Source organism: Ischnura elegans, chromosome 4 (genome assembly GCF_921293095.1).
Source record: "Ischnura elegans chromosome 4, ioIscEleg1.1, whole genome shotgun sequence".
Taxonomy (NCBI): Eukaryota; Metazoa; Arthropoda; class Insecta; order Odonata; family Coenagrionidae; genus Ischnura; species Ischnura elegans.
The window spans coordinates 8,995,278-9,013,787 of NC_060249.1; the positions used below are offsets into that span (position 1 = coordinate 8,995,278).

The 18,510-nt window shown below is 40.0% G+C and overlaps 1 protein-coding gene across 3 annotated transcripts in view; it reads left to right on the forward strand.

The window, feature by feature from the left end:
* The window catches only part of LOC124157044 (lysosomal-trafficking regulator), a 107,476-nt gene extending 89,428 nt beyond the window's left edge, over nucleotides 1-18,048 (forward strand). For all 3 annotated transcript variants that reach the window (XM_046531516.1, XM_046531518.1, XM_046531517.1), the window contains exons 38-44: nucleotides 4,495-4,656; nucleotides 5,241-5,433; nucleotides 5,910-6,046; nucleotides 6,500-6,738; nucleotides 7,527-7,787; nucleotides 14,613-14,684; nucleotides 16,032-18,048. In XM_046531516.1, the coding sequence (XP_046387472.1) occupies nucleotides 4,495-4,656; nucleotides 5,241-5,433; nucleotides 5,910-6,046; nucleotides 6,500-6,738; nucleotides 7,527-7,787; nucleotides 14,613-14,684; nucleotides 16,032-16,164 (1,197 nt within the window). In that variant the 3' untranslated portion in view covers nucleotides 16,165-18,048. The remainder of the gene's footprint in view (nucleotides 1-4,494; nucleotides 4,657-5,240; nucleotides 5,434-5,909; nucleotides 6,047-6,499; nucleotides 6,739-7,526; nucleotides 7,788-14,612; nucleotides 14,685-16,031) is intronic.
* The last annotated feature ends 462 nt before the right edge of the window (nucleotides 18,049-18,510 follow it).

An 18,510-nucleotide genomic window follows, 5' to 3' on the forward strand; every position in this document is an offset into this window, starting at 1 on the left:
ACAATGGCAACAATCAATCCTTAAACTGCATACAGTAAAACCTCACCTTAACGAACTCCCGCTAAACGAAGAACTCCGTTCAACGAACAAATGCTATTGGTCCGGCCAATTGCCTATGTAAACACATTAGTGAAAAACCCCGATGAACGAACTCCTCTTTTACGAAAACTCTCGATCAACGAAATGAAATTTCGGCGCGATCGAGTGAAATTCACCTCCCAATAACTAATTTTTACGGTAAAATTTTTATTTTCATATGAATAATTTAATATTCGTAGCGTTGGAGGGCAAATCAGAGACTTCCACTGAATAAGCCAATCAGAATCATCATTATTAACCGTAACCATAGCCTTCCGTCGTGTGTTTCCGCCGACCCCAACTCGCGGCTCGCGGCGAATTGCAAAAAATGTTAATGCTGACTTTCGTAAATAACTCAATGTCCCAATATTTACACGCTCAAAGATATGATATCTAGAGCTATGTACTTCGATCGCATTGTTTTGACGGTTGTTTAAGATACTTTACAGAATTACAACGCGTAAATTCCGAGAAGCATTTTTTTTCACTCGCCGCCATCTTGGATAACTTCTTTAAAATTTAACTAAATTACGGAAGATACAATGTGCGCGCTAGAAGATGAAAGCCAAAATTTGCATCTCTTAATTATCTTTAATATATGACTCAGTAGTTACTCTTGTTTCATTCACATTGTTTATTTCAACATCATCTAAAAAATAGGAGAAACTTTTGCATTTGCCGCAATCTTGGATAAAAAATATTCGCACTTAAGACACGAAAGCCAACATTTCCCATTGATCTAGACGTTACTTGAATTGAGTGCTTTATACTAAAGGACAGTGTCTGTCTGTCGGCGATTGTAGCGATGTCCTAACGTGATGTGAAGCGGTGTTGATTTTCTCCTGAGAAAAAGGTTTGCGACGGCCGTCAATTGTTGCATGAAGAAGACGACAGTCTAAACATGCCATGTTTAGACTGGGCCAATGGTGATGCCTCACCCCTGTGGTAGCAGCAAAAATTCATGAATGACAGCGGGATTAATTCAGCAGTGGTTGGCGGGAGTTGATGCACTCATGGGGAAAGTAGATTTCTTCCTCGATCGCTGCACGGGCCCAAACATAGGACTAACAATAAAAAATGTGCGTGTTATTTTCTTCCCCCCAACTGCAATAGCTAAGTTGCGACCTCTCGACCGAGGGGTCATTTCTGCGGCAAAGCGGCATTACCGTCGGATTTTTGTGGAGTTTTTGGTTTGTCGAATGGATGTAAGGGATCGGCGAAATTGAAGAGGACCATTTTGCAGGTAATGCAAGGGCTTTGCAAAGCTTGGAAGCGTGTCGCACCTGTCACCATATTTAGTTATTTTGCAAAAACCGGGTTTGCAGTCAACAGCATCATTATCGTGACTTATTTTACTTCAAGAACTCCTGCATGAGGCCTTCCAAGCTGTTTTCTTATCGGGAGTTGTCAATCCGGTTTGCAGTCAACTGCGACCACGCGATGGAGAGTGATGACGAAAGCCGTGAATCCTGGCAGGGTCTCTCAAAAGTCATGAATATTGAAGGGTCGTTTGATGAGTTCACTAGAATAGACTCAAATTTCATAATCCGCGAAGTCAGCGAACTGAGGGTTGCAGAATATAATTTCTCGAAAACTCATTTTTCAAAATGGTGACGTATTTTACTTCGAGAACTCCTGCATAGGGCCTTTCAAGATGTGTTCTTATCGGCAGTTGTCTATCCGGAATGCGATGGAAATGATGCTAGTACAATGAATTATTTACGAAGCCCGCGACCGCAAATATTGCTATGGAGTATTCTGGATTCGACTACTATAAAGAAATGCTGCCACCCACTGAGCTTTAATGGGTCGACGAAAGTCGCACTCGCGCCGTTATGGTAGAGCGATCTTAATTTCATGATGAAGCTATAATTGGCGCTGTTACTTTAACTTTGTATTAGTAATGGTCAAATCTATCGAATTCTTAATTTTTCAGTGTAAACTTCGCGAATACATGTACTCTATTTCAAATATTGAGAATAAAGGGATGGCCTCGCACTCACCGCTACGTTGCATGCATTTTTGAAAACTGATGAAAAAGCATGCGAAGTGATTGAATAATACGAACTGAGGCTTCCTAAATGTGGTCTATTGCCCGCGATTTGCATTGCAGCTGAAGAAATAAGCACTGTTTTGAAGTATACGAAGGTAGAATGAAGATAACGCATGCAGACTTGCTTCAATTTCCGTGCCCCTGGGATGATGCAACGTGCGTATCACCTCCGGGGAACGAACTCCCGATCAACGAAACGGCAAAATTTCGGTCCCTTGAGTTTCGTTTAAGAGAGGTTTTACTGTATTTAGTGACAAAAGCTTGCTATGAGAAATCCATGCAGGGGTCCATTTTTCCATATGTTTTATTTTATAAAGCCAGGGTGGCAATCCTGATAGTGCCATGGAGAATTTTTTATGTATATATGGCTCACTCATCTAGGTAGTGTAGGCAATTCATTACCCTTTTAAACATTCTGGTTACGTTTTCAAAAATGAAGGCCACTTTCATCCTCATGCATCTCTCATCTTCATTAGTATTTTGTTTGAAATAGAATTTAAACTTCAAGTGTACTCCATTGGCTTCTACTTGTATGGGACAGTGGGCTTGTTCACCAACTTTATTTTATTGTCTATAGCAATGGAGTTGGAGAATTAAATAGACATGTATTTGTCGATTTTTTGATCTGTCACCTACATTTTCAGCCGTTTGTAGTAAAAAATTGATGGCCTTAATCCATTTGCAAATAATGTGATGGTTTATAAGTTGATGACTCCTGCCGAGCAAGTTGCTGCTTCTCAGCTACTTTTCGGCGTCGTGCTTGATTCTCATTTGGGGTTCATTGTTCTTTCTCAGGAGAGATTCCTTGCATCATTGAATGAATGTATTTGAATGAGTTAAAGCTAGAACTGCTAGGGGCATCAATGTGGTCTTTTTCAATTTGAGATGAAAGCCATTTGGAAATGGTGGGCCTTGGAGTCATTTTATTTTGTGGTTTTCTATTATTTTGTAGTTCATTCGTAAAAGCAGGACTACTTTGAACGGAAGTGTCAAATTTACCTTAGAAGGACACAACGTAAATTTGATCTGTCTTCTAGAAAGATTTTATTTTGAAGAGAAGAAGGTTAATATGAAGTAATTTCTTTTGCAAATTAAAGTTTTTGGCTCTCCGGTTTGGAGTAGTTCCTCAGAAACATCATTGTTGCTTACAGCATGTATGAGCAGCTAACAAAGAGGGAATCAATTTGTTCCCCTCGGCAGTTGAAGGGGGTTGGCCTAGTCCCGCCAGCTAGTGTTACTGAGCCCAAACTCTTATTATATTTCATGTTGTCAATACCATGTCATAGGGGTACTAAAGGTTTTTTTGTTTTTCTTATTTTTTCACCCATTCTCTCATGTTTAAAACATATGGGTGAAAGAAGATACTTTATGGCACAACTTTTCCCTTCCATGCACTGAATTTTTTAAATAAATGGCATCATTCACTCTGACACAGAATTTTTTTGTTGTTAATATTTTATGATTTTATAAAATGTTGCATGCATTAAATTTCAGGCACACATGAATTTTTCGAACGTTCGTATCTCTGAAATTCTAAAGAGTACTTATCATACGGCCAATTTACGTTTGGTAATTAGTGGGTCACCTTGATTCAACAGGAATTAAGCTTATTACTTGATGGCAGAATCTTTTGAATTAAAAATATTTATAAAGAAATTATCACTCAATAATTAACCCTGTGTATATATTTCCTTAGTCACCCCATCCTTGGGCATCTTCATCCATGCAAACCGTGTGACTGTAGTTGACACGAGGTCGGTATTGTTTTCCCATTCACAAGACTGAGCAATATTACAGTCATGGTGACATGCTAGATATGAATTAGATCAGGGGTCTCCAAAATACAGCCCACAGGCCGGATCCAGCCCGCACACTCATTTCAAGGAGCACGATTCTCGCTCGTTTAACTCTGTGAGACGCCGCTAGGAGCATTGCAGCGCTGTACTACACATCAAAGTTGCCTTCAACTGTTCATAAATAAGAAATACGCCACCGGATACTTCAGTAGACATTGGAATGGAACACTTCAGTCATCGGTAAATTTGCTATCCGGCCCGCGGGACGATTCGGAACTTGGAATGTAGCCCTCGTGGCCTAGTAAATTGAAGACCCCTGAATTTGATATGTCATCAACTTATCTGCAAAAGGGTTAAGGCCTCCAATTTATTGACCGTAATAGCTCAGGAATTAGGCAACGGATGTAAAGCCTTAAAATATAAGTTGTGGTTATTTAGCAAACTCTATTGCAGTCTTTGATTTAAAAAAGTTATCAGTAAATGAAGCCCATAGTGATTACTGGTCTTGGGGAACAACCCTATTACTCTACCATTTCTTTGACTTCTGTGGATCTCATTTGTTTTCAGACGTACTATGGTTTTGACGTGGAATCGATCCTGGATCCCCTGGAGAGAGAGGCGTGGGAGACAATGATCAATACGTATGGACAGACTCCACGACAGCTCTTTCGATCTGCCCACCCCATGGTCGTCCAAACGCTTCTTTCCAAGGCTTCATCCATCAACACGGTAAGTTTTCCCCACTCAAAGGTTGATTTGGTTGTCCTTTATCCAGTTACTCTCCTGCATATTAAACTAGCTGAGCAAATATATTGATATTGAGTCGTCGTGGTGTAGTGGTTAGCTTTCTCAACTCCCAATTCAGCTCAAGTGAGCCTTTTTCCTTAAGCATACCTCCCTCTTGACTGGTCCATTTTTGTGATGAATGACTCCCGTTAAACTTATGTTTTGATCTTGAATTTTCAGAGTAAGCAGAGTATGTTCAACATTTGCCTGTATCTCAAATATTAAAAAATTATATCAGGGAAAATACTTACTTGGTAAAAGGTAACATTTTTGAATTTGAGTTATTGGCTAATTTTTACCCTGGGTCTACTCTTTTTACCATGAAAATTTCAAATCGATAGAGTATGTTTTAAGCAATTTATCCTCCTTCACCGAAAAGAATGGTCAAACGGGAGGCATAGGTCCTCTTAATACTCTTTTGGAGACTGTTCCGAACCTCAGTTGTAAAATTCCCTATTTGTTATAAACTTATCTTGTCCAAGGAGGTGATGTTATCATCGTTATTATTATTCTCAATATCCTTTCAGCCAAATGTCTTGCCATTCGTGCGAGGCTTGCAATGGGGCAGCTATGTTGGTTCACCAGCCGACCCTCCTCCCAGGGTTGTATGGCGTCAGCAGCATCGGAACACAGTGGCCACCCTCATTCCACTCATCACCAACGATGTCTTTGGCTTGGCACCTCTCACCTCAATCTTGCTCTGCTATGGAAAGTCAAAGAGTGAGTATCTCAACACATTCCATACTTTAACTTGGTGGTTTGAGGCTTATCCTGGTGGAAATCCATTGTGATGTATTCAAACTATTTGGTACTTTTTCCCTAGAATTTTTATTCTCAGACTAATTTCGTGGCGTGGACGACTTCATCAAGGCCTGATGATGTCGGGTGCGTGATGTAACTGGTTGTTTAATTAAAATTCTGTGGAAACGGCAACAAACATTTTTAATGCATTACCTATTCGTATTCCATACTTCCCAAGTCTGGATGTAGTTGGGTTGGCTTGAGTCCTGGCTCACCTCTCTGTGGGCCTGGGTTCCAATCCAGGCAATGGTAGAGATTTTTCAGAGATTGCTTGATCATTAAGAACGTTTCGAGTTGAAAAATACTTTTTTGAAAAAGTAACATGACTATGAACATACCCAGAGGTGTGTGAATTCATTGAGTGAATATTTTATTTTTCTTTTCACGTAAACTAGGCATGTCAATGCTGAACACGCCGTGCGTGCAGGGAGCAGCCCTTGTCACATGGGGTCACTCAGATGGCATCGTGCGCATCAAGCTGCGCAAGGAGCAGCCCCCGTGGCCTGTGATACGCTCGTCAAATCTTGACCCGGTATGTTTATCCTCTCCCCCTCCTCACTCCCTCATGCTTACTTTTATAGCCGTTCCAATTGTTTACTTGTGAGCAGGATTGAGTGCAATGAAAATAATTGTCAAGAAAAACTGTCGAAAATTAAATTAGCACTCACCATAAGAGGCACTATTTATGTTTAACGAGTTGGATCCCACAACAGTGTGTCATGAAAAGTTTAACCAAATATCCTGATGCATCACTCTGCGTACATTCGATTATCTAATTCATGAGCTCCAAAATCTCCAATCAAGAATTGCCTTTTTTGAGCTACACACAAGTACACATTCTGGTCTAGGCAAATGGTATTTCTGCTTTGGAATTTGTGTAATAAATGTATATTTATTGTGGAATATTAGTGTTAGTGTGGATTTTTGGTGATAGTTTTAGATATTTCATGTCTCATAATGATTGGACTCACATCTTGCTCTTTAGATTTGGATATGTGGCAGTGTGCCCGATTGCTGTCAGCTATGGGTTGGCCACTCCTCTGGAAAGGTGGTTGTTTACAAGTACAACTTCAGCCCGCTGAAAGGCCAACTTGACTTTGGCAGGCCGCCCGTCATCCTCCAAGGTCATTCTGCTGGGGTGCTCAGTCTGTGCATCAACCGAAGCTTCAGCATTGTTGTCACAGCCTCGCAAGATGGAACAGCCATCATCTGGGATCTGAACAAGTATGTGGATTGCTCCAACCTTTGTTGGTTGGTTACTGGTTGGCTCAGTATTTAATTAAGTGTTGCCTTCAAGTTATAGCTGGTAAATAAACATACATTTGTTTCTCTTTATTTTTTTAGAAAGAAAAAGAATTTGAATGGCAAATTGCTGTTTCTATTCTCCCAAATAGTGTGACAATTCACAAAACAAACCAGCACTTATAAGAACTCCTTAACTTTCCTATTTTTCTAGGCCTGATGATGATGCATATCCACATTGAAACTTTGGTTTACTAAATTTTTTTACTATTAAAATTACTTATCATTACGATAAGTTATCTTTTTGTTCAAATTGATATTCAAGGAGTTTATGCTGTGGAAATTAATCACTACAAATAGAGAGACGAATTTGTAATTTTCCACAATATCTTTTCGTAAATTAGTTTCAGCATACTTCAAGTCGTTCGTCTTCAGGTCATTTTCAAGACAGCTCTTGAGATTGACATCAAGTACATCAGAATGGGTTGCGAAGAAACAAGAGTGTGGAAAATCGCAAAGTTGTTTCTCCGTTTGATTCATTTCAGTGCCTTGAGTTATGTATTTGAAGAGAATTAATTGCTCAAGCAGCATGTCCTCTATATCCTCTTAGAACAAAAAGAAATTGCAAGTAGAATATGCACAGTAAAATTTGACTATTATGAGTAATTCTGTGTAACATTGGGAGTAAGAATAGTTCAGTGTAGGCCTGAATGTGTAGTTTATTTCTGTTGAAGAATTGCGATGTAATAAGCATGTTGGTGTCATTGCAGCCTCGCATACGTTCGAGACATTCCTGGCGAAGGGGTGCCGGTGAAGTTGGTGAGCGTGAGCGAGACGCTGGGTGACATAGCAACCGTGAGTGATGCGCCAGGGGGCTCCAGCTGCATTCGATTGTACTCGGTGAATGCCAGGCCCCTCGGCAGAGTGGAAGTGGGCAAGGGGCTGCAGGTGACCTCCTTGTGCTTCTCAACGGCTCCAGAGGGCATCTCGGTGAATGCAGTGGTGGCAGGGCTGTCCAGTGGCATCATCAGGTAACAACGGCAGCGGTCCTTCCTTTCCACTCTCCTCCATCCCGTATACATATTTAACACGTTTTCTCTGCACCATGACCCACTGGTGCATCCACTAGTCCCCCACACCATTTGAGGGCATATTGGTTGATTGGTTAATCTCGAACCGGACCACCACACATTTGGTGCCACAGGAAATGACCGTCCATTCGTAACTTGGCCCACCACTTACCATCAAAGAAAACCTATTGGTATGCAATTTTGCATGAAATGCAAACATTCCATGTATTACATGACCTCACTCCAAGACTAGTGATTGGAAAAATTTCGATCGATTTTTCTGGCAATGGATTTTTAATTAAAATAAAAAAAGATAGACGTTTTGAAAAAGAATCAAAATTTGAACCGAAAGATTGATTTACCTAAAAACTCTTCAGTTATTTCTAAGAAAAAGTTGGTACAAAATATGTTTATTGTTCATTCGGAAAACACTCGAAATACACATTTGGGTTGTAGAAAAAATCAACTTAAAATGAATTCTTGAATTATTACAGTAAACTCTTGATTTTACGAAGTCAGTGGGACCGGAAAATTGGCACTTCGTAAAATCGAGTTTCGTAAATTCAAACCTTTTTCATAAGTCACGAAAAAAATGTTCGTTTTTGTTTCTTCCGCCGTTTTTTGTCTTTAGTGGTCTTATTTAAATGTTTTCGGTGGTTATTCTCGGTATAATTCATAGAAAAGGCTTTTTGCTATCGATTTATGATGTGAAAAATCGTTAAATAACTATACCACCATAAAATTCCCATTTCTTGTTCATACTTCAACATCAACGATCGCTAAAGAAATTCCCGACCAGTTTAGAAAACGTAATCAAATAATGAATTGCAATGTTTATTATAAGAATTTACAGCAATAAATTTGTGGTTAGGAGCCAATAGCTACTATTAAGTATGCAAACGATAGATATTTGTTTCTGACACCCACGGAATTTTAGCGGCAGCCGGCCTAACCGCCATTTATGTCGCCCTCTATCGTTCAGTGACGAGAAAAAAAAGAAAAACAAGGGTCTTAGCCCGTTTCCAAAATAACCTTCGTAAGTTAATATTTCGAGTTACTTCGTATTTTCAGCAGAATGTGCTCTATTTTCACTGAGATTCAATTACGATCATAAATAACGTAGGATGTGATTATCTTCTGGCGAATATTTGAAGTAAATTCTGTTTGAGTTCTCCGTCCGACTACTGTGTTCCAACATCTTCGCAGACGTTGCCATAAAAGACTTAATTCTTCATCAGGACTGTATTCTTCATACCGGGTGTGAGGTGACCTGTTCATATACAGTAAAACTTCGATTTTACGCACTTCGATTTTACATCAAGTCTCGTTTTTACGCAGCGGCACTCAAGTCCGGCCGGAAAGCATAGGGAATTGCAATGGTGAAACTTCGATTTTACATCTTTTCTTGATTTTACGCAGTTTTTCGATTTTGTGCAGCATAACCCCAACCCCTAAGAGGTCGCTAATCTTGATTTTACGCAGTTGTCTTTCGGCTTGTTTTGAAAATCCGACTAGATCAATATGCAGTTAGGTTATTATTTCGTCTCAATGAGTTGCAAAAATGAATACAGGAACCGTTGAAATGACATCGCGCTGTTGAGCGTGAAACTAAATACATCGCGAATCTAATTATTGCTTCCCCGTGAGCCCTCTCAGTAATATTTCAGGCTCCATTACGAACGCGAATGTCGCTCTTAGTTCAAATTCGCCGTAGAAGGATATCGAAACCTAAAACACACGGCAATCGCCGTGTATGCGTAACTACTTTTGATTAAGACATGATCGCTGGATATATTAACATTATCACCTTTCGTTTATTATTCGACTTATTGATCGACGCTGTCTATATCCACAATTATGAGCTACGGAATATCTATCCCCAACGCAAGGCTTTCTAGAATTTTGCCAACGCTATGTTTTCCGTCGCCCCTGCGAAATATAACCGCGAAATGATCACTCGAGTCGTTAAAAATACTCCCGTGCCAAAATTTTGGCTTCCAAGGTGATCCAGAAAAGATAGTCGTACTTCTAGTATGGACGTAAGTCGATGGTGATTCAACACGATGGTAAAAGCAGCCTGCATTGTCTCATTCCCAGGCTAACCCCACATCTGCGGGACAAATGGAGGCGAGGGAAAATTGCTTGCGCTGCGCGCTTATCAGAACCGACTCAACTTGTATCTCATTGTCAGACAGTTTAAGTTAAACATGGTTGGAACTTAAATAGCTATTAGCTTAACTCCGCTGGTGGCAAGCGTTTTAACGGAACGGGAGTTAATGCCCTCGGAAAATAACTCGCGTCGTCAATCGTCATGTAATCATTGAATTCAAATTCAAGACGTGAGAGATAAGGCAGTCCCTTTAAACTCAGGAATGGCTTAGTACCATTAAATCGAAATACAAAAAGTGTCCGGTGTTGTTATCAGATATGGGGAAGCAAAATATTACGTGAAGCTGAGTCACACGGCTTGTGAGTCGAAGGTCCCGGCGCTGAATTCGCGGAAGAATGCCGACAGAGAAGCTATTCCCGGAAGAGTCAATCTACTAATGCTAAAATTTCATGGGGAAATGCTTTTTTAATGCATATAAATTATAAAGAAGGAACATTTTTCAGGACTATTAGTCATTTTTTATTCATCACGGGCGGCATGACGGCAGTTGCGTGGTCATTTAAATAGCTCACTTAAAAAAAGTGATCTAAGCACCGGAAAAATCTGAATTTCCGAATATCCCGGGTCCTGTGTGCTCCGTATTATCTATGGTATGCTATTTGGAGGTAACCAACAACTTGGGTCATTAGCGCCATGAAGTAAGGGCTGGGGGGATAGGTACCCTATGTTGGCATTAGCCAGGTTGTAATGATAAGCTCAAAAGGGACCAGGACTTAACTTCCCATCTGATGGACAGAGTGGTGCACTGGAAGTGCCCTCCACATTAGACTCAAGTAGGGATAGGGCCATCTCTGATAAGTCTCTGCTACTGCCAGGACTTGAACCCAGGCCCACAGGGTGTAAAGCCTTTGTGATGTATTACCAAAATTTTGCACCCTGTTAATGGGGTTAATTTGGATGACTATCCTCAGGTATCTCATTTCTTCAATCTCCAATCTTTGTTTATCTGCTGGTGGTTAAACGGATATCCTGAAAACTGCTTCTAATGAGAATATTTTCGAAAATTAGCTTCTCTGCGACCATTTAGTATCACCATTCCGAAATTTCTCCTGGGTAACAGAAGTAATCTTAGTGTCAGAAAGCATTTCAACCATTTTGTTCAACCATCCGAAACACTGTTCAGGAATGCAAAGTTGTTTCTCTTAAGGTAACACGTCATCTGTGGTGTTGCTTTTGAGTAAATAAGATTACTAGGCTTCATTTTCTGAGCAATAAGGAGCTAGTGTTATCCTGAAAACTATACTCCTCCTCAATACCAACTCTTGATTTTACACACTTTGATTTTACACAGTGCCCATATTTTGGTCCCTCCAACTGCGTAAAATCAAAGTTTTACTGTAGTATGTTTCTCTCCTTTTATGCCAACAGGGGCAAGGTTCCAACCGGAAAACGACAGGAGAAACATCTTACAGTATCGGAGAAAGATAGATAGAAACGTTATTATCCACATTGATTGTTTTCCTACAAGAGACGTTTTATCATTTCTCAACGTGGTTAAGTATTGGTTCACTAGCGTGAATTCCCAAAAAATGGCACGCAAAAACCTGTACCGTCACCTCATTTAGTTTTCGTGTTCCTTTCTCCGCCGTATTGAAAGTTAGGCAAAGGATCATTGACATAGAGAAAAGATTTTCTTAGTTTTAGCACTAAAAAATAGTCGCGCCATAATCGTAAATAAATATAGTGTGGAAAGAGCAAAGAAAATAATTTCAATTGAAAAGTCAGCTGAGAAGAAGAGAGACAATTATAAGCGCGGCACCATTTTCCCGATAGTGGAAGATACTTCTTCCGCCTCTCTCCGGTTAATAACTTCCCCCCGTTGCAGGTAAAGATGAACCATGCCCTTCTCCACAATCGGGGAACGTTCCCAGTGGGTGGGGTGAATAAGAGTGGGATGGGGATTGCCTGAGGGAAGAAGTGTGGTCATCACAAGGACTGGTGAAGGGGGCAGGACAAAGAAGGGTGGGGAAATGGCCTTCAGCTCTGCCTCAGTCTACTTTTGGGGGCCGTATTTTTTTTCGACTCACACAAGCTCAGTCACCTTAGGGAGGGAGTGAATGGGAAATGCTGGGAAAGGAGGGGTTTGGGATGCGTAAGGTGGGTGTCAGCAAGATCAGCCAAAGGCGGCAGGAGGGAAGGGACAAAGGCTTTTGAAAGACAGAACCCCAGCATGGGAGAACGGGGAAGCGCGTGAGAAGAAATTTCATGGTTAGACTTGGAAGTGCGTCTTCATTACGAGAAGCCTGAAATATAAATTGGCGGTAAATAGATCCCAATACTTAAGATATTTAAGTTGTTCATTCACAAAGGCCAATATATACACGAAAAGATATTATGGCGCGGATTGCATGTATCAACGTCCATTTCGGGATGTTATTAATTTCTGTTCCCATTTATAAAAGTAGCAAATAGATTTAAAAGAATGGTAATCATGAATAAAAATATCTAAATCGATATCCAAACGCACATGAGCAAAATAGATGAATGTATATACATACCGATCCATCGCAAGTAATGCCGCTCAAGCTTCTTCCGGTACAGGACTTTAAAATCTTGGATAATTCCTTGGTCCAAGGGCTGGGACTTGCTAGTCGAGTTCGGGGGTAAAAAGAGGACTCCAACATTAGCCAATTTTAGATCTTCCACGTATTTATGAACGGTGGCATTATCCATTATTAAAACAATTTTGCTGTTCTCTCCAGCAATTTTTCTCTGTAGACGTATAACCGTTTGCTGGAAAATTTCTCGGGTCATCCAGCTGTTTTCATTTGCATGGTAAAAAACGGGGAGGGCTTCCAATTTTACATGTTTTAAGCACCGTGGCCTTTCAAATTTCCCAATGACAACGGGCTTATTTTGTCCGTGCCCGTTTGGTTGACGCACAGCCCCACAGTAACACGCACTTTACTCTTTTCCCCCCCACGGCACCTTTGCCCTTTGAAACCCAGGGTTGCGTCAGGTAATGCATTAAAAAATAGCCCAGTTTCAGGGGCAAGCGAGGGTAAGCTCGTCGAGGAAAGGGTCCCGGATTAGGGACCCTTCGAAGTGCTTCGGCGAAAAGTAGTCAAGTAGTCTTCGAAGTACGTTCACAGCAGTGCAAAGGGTTAATTAGGGGTGTACGAAATACTCCGCGCGACCTTCCTGACATGTTAAACTACGAATTATTGTCGATGCTATGTTTACGAACAGGCACGTAAATAGGGGCATAATGTCAGCCGCGATATTTTAACTGAACTCCTACTCCCCCTAAATTCCCACAGTGAGTTTTTTGGCGACCCATTTCTCTCCAAAGTTGCATTATCATTTAAGATTTCGCACTTTTGATGGACCACAGTTGGAAGCGCTGATTTTTTAGCTACTTACGCCGGCGTAACTAGTTTTGTTGACAAATTTTTCGCCGTAGTTCGTATAAACGAATGCCATTTGTTACTAGGGACCGAGCCGAGGTTCGTAAATTCAAAAAATTTCGTATAATCAAAACTTCGTATAATCGAATAGCGCCATGTATTTAGCATAGGCTTTTCACCGGGACCGCAATATCACTTCGTATAATCGAAAACTTCGTAAAATCCTGCTTCGTAAAATCAAGAGTTTACTGTAGTAGTAAAAATTTACAAATGGTTGCACATAAAAGTTTTGGAATCACTGCTTGGAACCATTTGGCTTTCCTTAAATTTTCTAATAAGATCAACTGAGTGAGATGCTTTATTGATGATTGAGGCCCATTTACCGGCCTTAGAGAAAAGCCTCCCACACAGGACAGATGACGCTATTATAGGCCGGAAGTGAAAAAGGAATGTTCGAGATTGAAGTTGAAAAAATCGAGTTTGGATAGAAACTTGAAGATAGCGGCTTCATCTCTATATCTTTAATAAAATAAATTTCAGACCGGTAATTGCACAATATGGAACATCGTTTTCATGGAAACAATCTGGAACTGGAGTTGAACAAATAACCAGTTTTTCCTTTTACCCATAAATTCCAGATCAGGAACCTAAGTTCTGTACAGTAGACCCTTGTTTTATGATGGTTTCGACTAATAATAGATTCAGGGTAAAATCTCTGTAGTGCTTTTTAAAATATCAAATTTTGCTTATTTTAGTCTCCACTCACAGGAAGTATCATCAATTTTAATATTTAAATGTGTAATTTGTTAGAGAAATACATGTTAACGTATCAGCAATGACCTATGCTAATACTTTTCAACTTATTCCTTGTCCAGAAATATTACAGGGTTAACGTACGACAAAATGCACTTTAATCAGTCCACTTGACAGGATTGATATCATAAAGTGAGGGACTGCTGAGTATGTTTCAGATCTGGAGCTACAATTCCATGTCTTTTCCAGACGTGACCAATGTCAGAACTGAGTAGTTATGAAATTTTTAATTTTTATGTACTTTCTATAGTAATAAATAATTGATATTGTCTCTTCAGTTTCATAATTTAGGTCCAATCGCTGAGGGTTACTGTATAATTGTCAAAACGTTCAAGGGGAATTAGTATATTCCTTATTTTGGCCAACACTAAAGAGAAATTATAGCATTTCCTATGGAATAAGTGGTCAAGAAGTGCGTTCATTTATTTATGTGTTACATTCTCTCTTTCCTTACAGGCTGTGGAGCACATGGGACTTATGTTTAATTCGGGAAATAGCCTGTGATATGCTGACTAAGCCAATAATCAGGTGAGTAATGCATTACCTTGCTCAAATCACAATAATTTCTATGTGGAAAAATTCCCCTGGACCTGGCCGTGTACCCTACTGCTTTCTGGGTGGGCCAATGGGCATTCCACTCTGCGATCCAGAGTCCTTGATTCCCATTTCTGGGGAATTTTTTTCATTGCAATGATTGCGAATGTTGCTGCCATCCTTGTGGTAGTTTGAAAATGCATCAAATCCATCCCAATGCCTGGTGCTCATATGAACGTTTAGGTACTATTCAAGGATTCAAATCTATGAGTATGACACCTAGTGCCCATCAACCAAAGCCTTGAAGGGTGATCTTGTGAATAAATCTGATTGAGCACATGAGATTTCCATGATTTCTTGATGTTGTCTGGAAAGATTTTGATTAATTCCGTCAATATTTAATGAGATGGCTTCTAAAAAAATTGCTCCCATAAATTAATTTTGACTGCAATGAATTTTTATTGACTATACTCATATATCTATGTAGCATTCTGTACATTTGCACTTTTTGATTCTACGAGGACGTCAACAACATGTTCACACTTTTTTGAACTAGCTAGTATCCTTCTAGATCAAAACTTCAATAAACCTCATCAGGTTTCCTTTTGAATTTCCTAGTCCCAATTAAAATTTCCAATGGCTCAGGAGCAGAGGTGAGTTCAGCTGAAATAAGATGCTTTAGTGTGGAGGAAGGGTAATTTTTGCTTTCCAACCACATCTATTATTTCATATTTTGGTGGATAGTTGATTGGCCCATTAGGCATGGCACTATGGCTATGGCATTTCCATGGGTTTCTTATTGCAGAATTCGTCCCTCGAGTTCCCTCTTCCTACTCCTCACCACATATCCCATCACCTTTGCACCCTTCACATATTCCATCAGCCTCCTCTCTGCTACAAGTGTGTTCTCTGGATTTAATGCATCAGTTGAAGCCTTGAAAGATGAATCAAATTGGTTGAAGAATTTTGGGTCTACTGTGTAATATTTCAAGCCTGCCGTGTGAATGGTAGAGTAATTCACAGTAATAGCTGTGGGAATAAAAATACTATGGGTGGAGCCATGGACCTTAGGCTTTCCAGGCCACTATGCTATCCAGGTTCCTTGATTCCCTTGCCAATTCTAGTGAGACTCAAGATGTGATATGTCAGCCACTTGCAGTTCATCAGGAATGTGGCAACGCAATGTAGTAATGTCTTTCGAGAAGTTACCAGTGGTGAATATATTGGTTGTTACAACTAATGAAAATCATGCCTTAAAGACATAGTAATCTCAGGAAATTCTCAAATTTCAAGCTGTTGGACTCCCTTGTTTGACTGAATGTGCTGGGCTTCTCTTTGCAGCATTGCGTATTCTCATGACTCGCAGCACCTGTACGCATCGTCTGCCGATGGTTGTGTGGTGATTTGGGAGGCAGCCGGTTCCAAAGGAGGCATCAGCAAAACCCCTAAGTTCCTCAACCTCACATCGCTCTAGCTATTGCTTCCTGGGCTGTGCGCGCGGTTGTATTGGACACGGGAGTTGCTGCTCTCTCCCTCTATCTCTCTCTGTCATTGTTGTTGTTTTGATTGCGCTGTGGTTCGGTGGCCTGGCGGGAGTTACCATGGGGAGGAGTTGGGTCAGTGCGTACGGTCTGGAGGGGATACACTTGTGGCTGATTTGTATCTTGCCTGCGGCTTGTGCGTGCCGATGTTGTTGTTATGTTTCACCTAAGAGTGTGTGTATGTATGTACGAGCTGTGGTATGGATAGTGGAAGGGCTGTGATGTGCGCACGCTACAAAATTTATATTGCGTGTCTTTCATGTTCTTATGTTTGTGGGCCTCAGCCCCCTACTGTCGGGGGCTTTAAGCTGAAGGCATTTGTTTGCTACTGTCTAGTTAAAACTCGGAACAATTGCATAGCAGGATCTCAAGTGAAAGTCATTTTGTTGGCTGCTCTTTTATTTCTATATTTTTTGAGGAAATGATTGGGTGGTGGAGGCCAGCTTTGTGTGGGAGAGCTACTATCACTATGCATCACCTGTGTTGTTGTGTGTGTACATTCCAGCCAAATATGTATGTGTGCAGTTTGAGGAGTGTCAGAGATGCCGAAGGGTTATTTTGACCTTCGACTGTGTTTAGCCAAAGTAAGGGATATATTTGGTAGTAGAAGCTGCATCAGGTGAGGTATTTTCATGGTATATAGTGTTATTTATTATCAGCTTTATTTTATTCATATGCTGGTGGCTTGTATTGGTTTCAAGGCGTTGTTTAACCAAAATATCTAGTCCCACTTACTCATTAAAGCTGCACAAAGCTGAATATGTCCATTTATATTATATATAGGAGGGAAAGAGATCTTTGTATAATGATCTGTAAATTATTTAATAGTGTGTATATGTACTCAAATGTGTTTGCGTGATCAGGCACAAGTGTACACAGCCATACAAATGTGTCAAAACGTGCGCAGTGGCATCCTCAAGTGGACAACATGGTATTTATTTGTGGCAGCTGCAGTTGTCTCACTCGCGTTTCTTCCTTATCTCCTCTTTGCATTCCACCATTTTTGTTTTTTTCTCTCTTGGCAATCCACACTCCATGAATGAATCTCACTTAAGTTTATCAATGCAAGCTACTTTATATTTATAAGTGAACTTATATCAAGGCAATTATAAAGCAAGCTTTCTGTTATGAGTCCAGGCATTCATTGAAGAAGTATTTCTGCTGATGCATAGGTACCTAATTAAATCATCTTTAAACTTTTGTATAGGGTTTTTCAAATTTTGTATGAATTTATCTCCTCTTGTTTAGGTGTACAAGAATGCTTATACATATACTATCATATGCATTATGCATGTAATTTGTTAATTATGAGCTTTAAACAGTATTCCATGTTGATGATATGTATCAGATTAATCTACATGCATTTCATGCTATGAAAAAATTGTTGCTGTTATCTTTTTATTGAGAGATGTTTAAAATTAAAATGCAATCTCCAATTTTTTATGAATTTTTAAAGTTTGTTAATACATTTTACTATTTCTCTGAATATTGTCTCAAGTTACTTGGTATAACCTTGTCTTTTAGTGTTGCCCATGAATTTGGAGAAGTCCCTACAGTTGTTCAGTGTTATTTCTCCAATTTTCCAATATTTCCTCTGTTCATAAAAATATCATTTCCTTATTCCTCGCGTGATTTTCCAGTCAGTTAGGTACATACTATAGGATGGGGTCTCTGTTACTTCTACCCTGAAGACAGCTACAACTTGGGTATGGCATGACAGCGATTATTTCAGTGGAGTAGACCTGTCATTAAATATTTCATTGTTGTCAATTGTCTAAATATTTGTAAAATAAAGAGACGTGTATTTTTACATTCTACGATCTGTCGCCTACTTCTCAAGCCCACGAAAAATAAGCAGCCTTAATTAAACCTTTTGACTGATAAGTTGATGAAATAAGGAATTCATGCTGAGTGGATGCACACTACTCACCTGCTCCTCATCCCTCTGCAAGGGTCTTGTGTGGTTCATTGTTGTGTGCTCTCGAGAGAGTGATCCTCACCTTAGTGAAAGATTCTCCCTCAACTACCTAGTTAATGGACCAGAGTTCTATTAGCTAACCAACTCATGAAAAACGGGGGCAGTAAATCTTGCTTTTTTATTTACAACAGTGTGACTAAATTCAGAGGATTTCTTTTTTGCCATCATATCTTTTCACTGTCTTAAAATGAATTGCAACATAGGAGTCTGAGTGAATCACTCCATTGAATTATGTCTATACCCTCATCATGAATGAGTACCTTTCTAACAATTTTCAATGCAGACCTGACTGCAATTCATT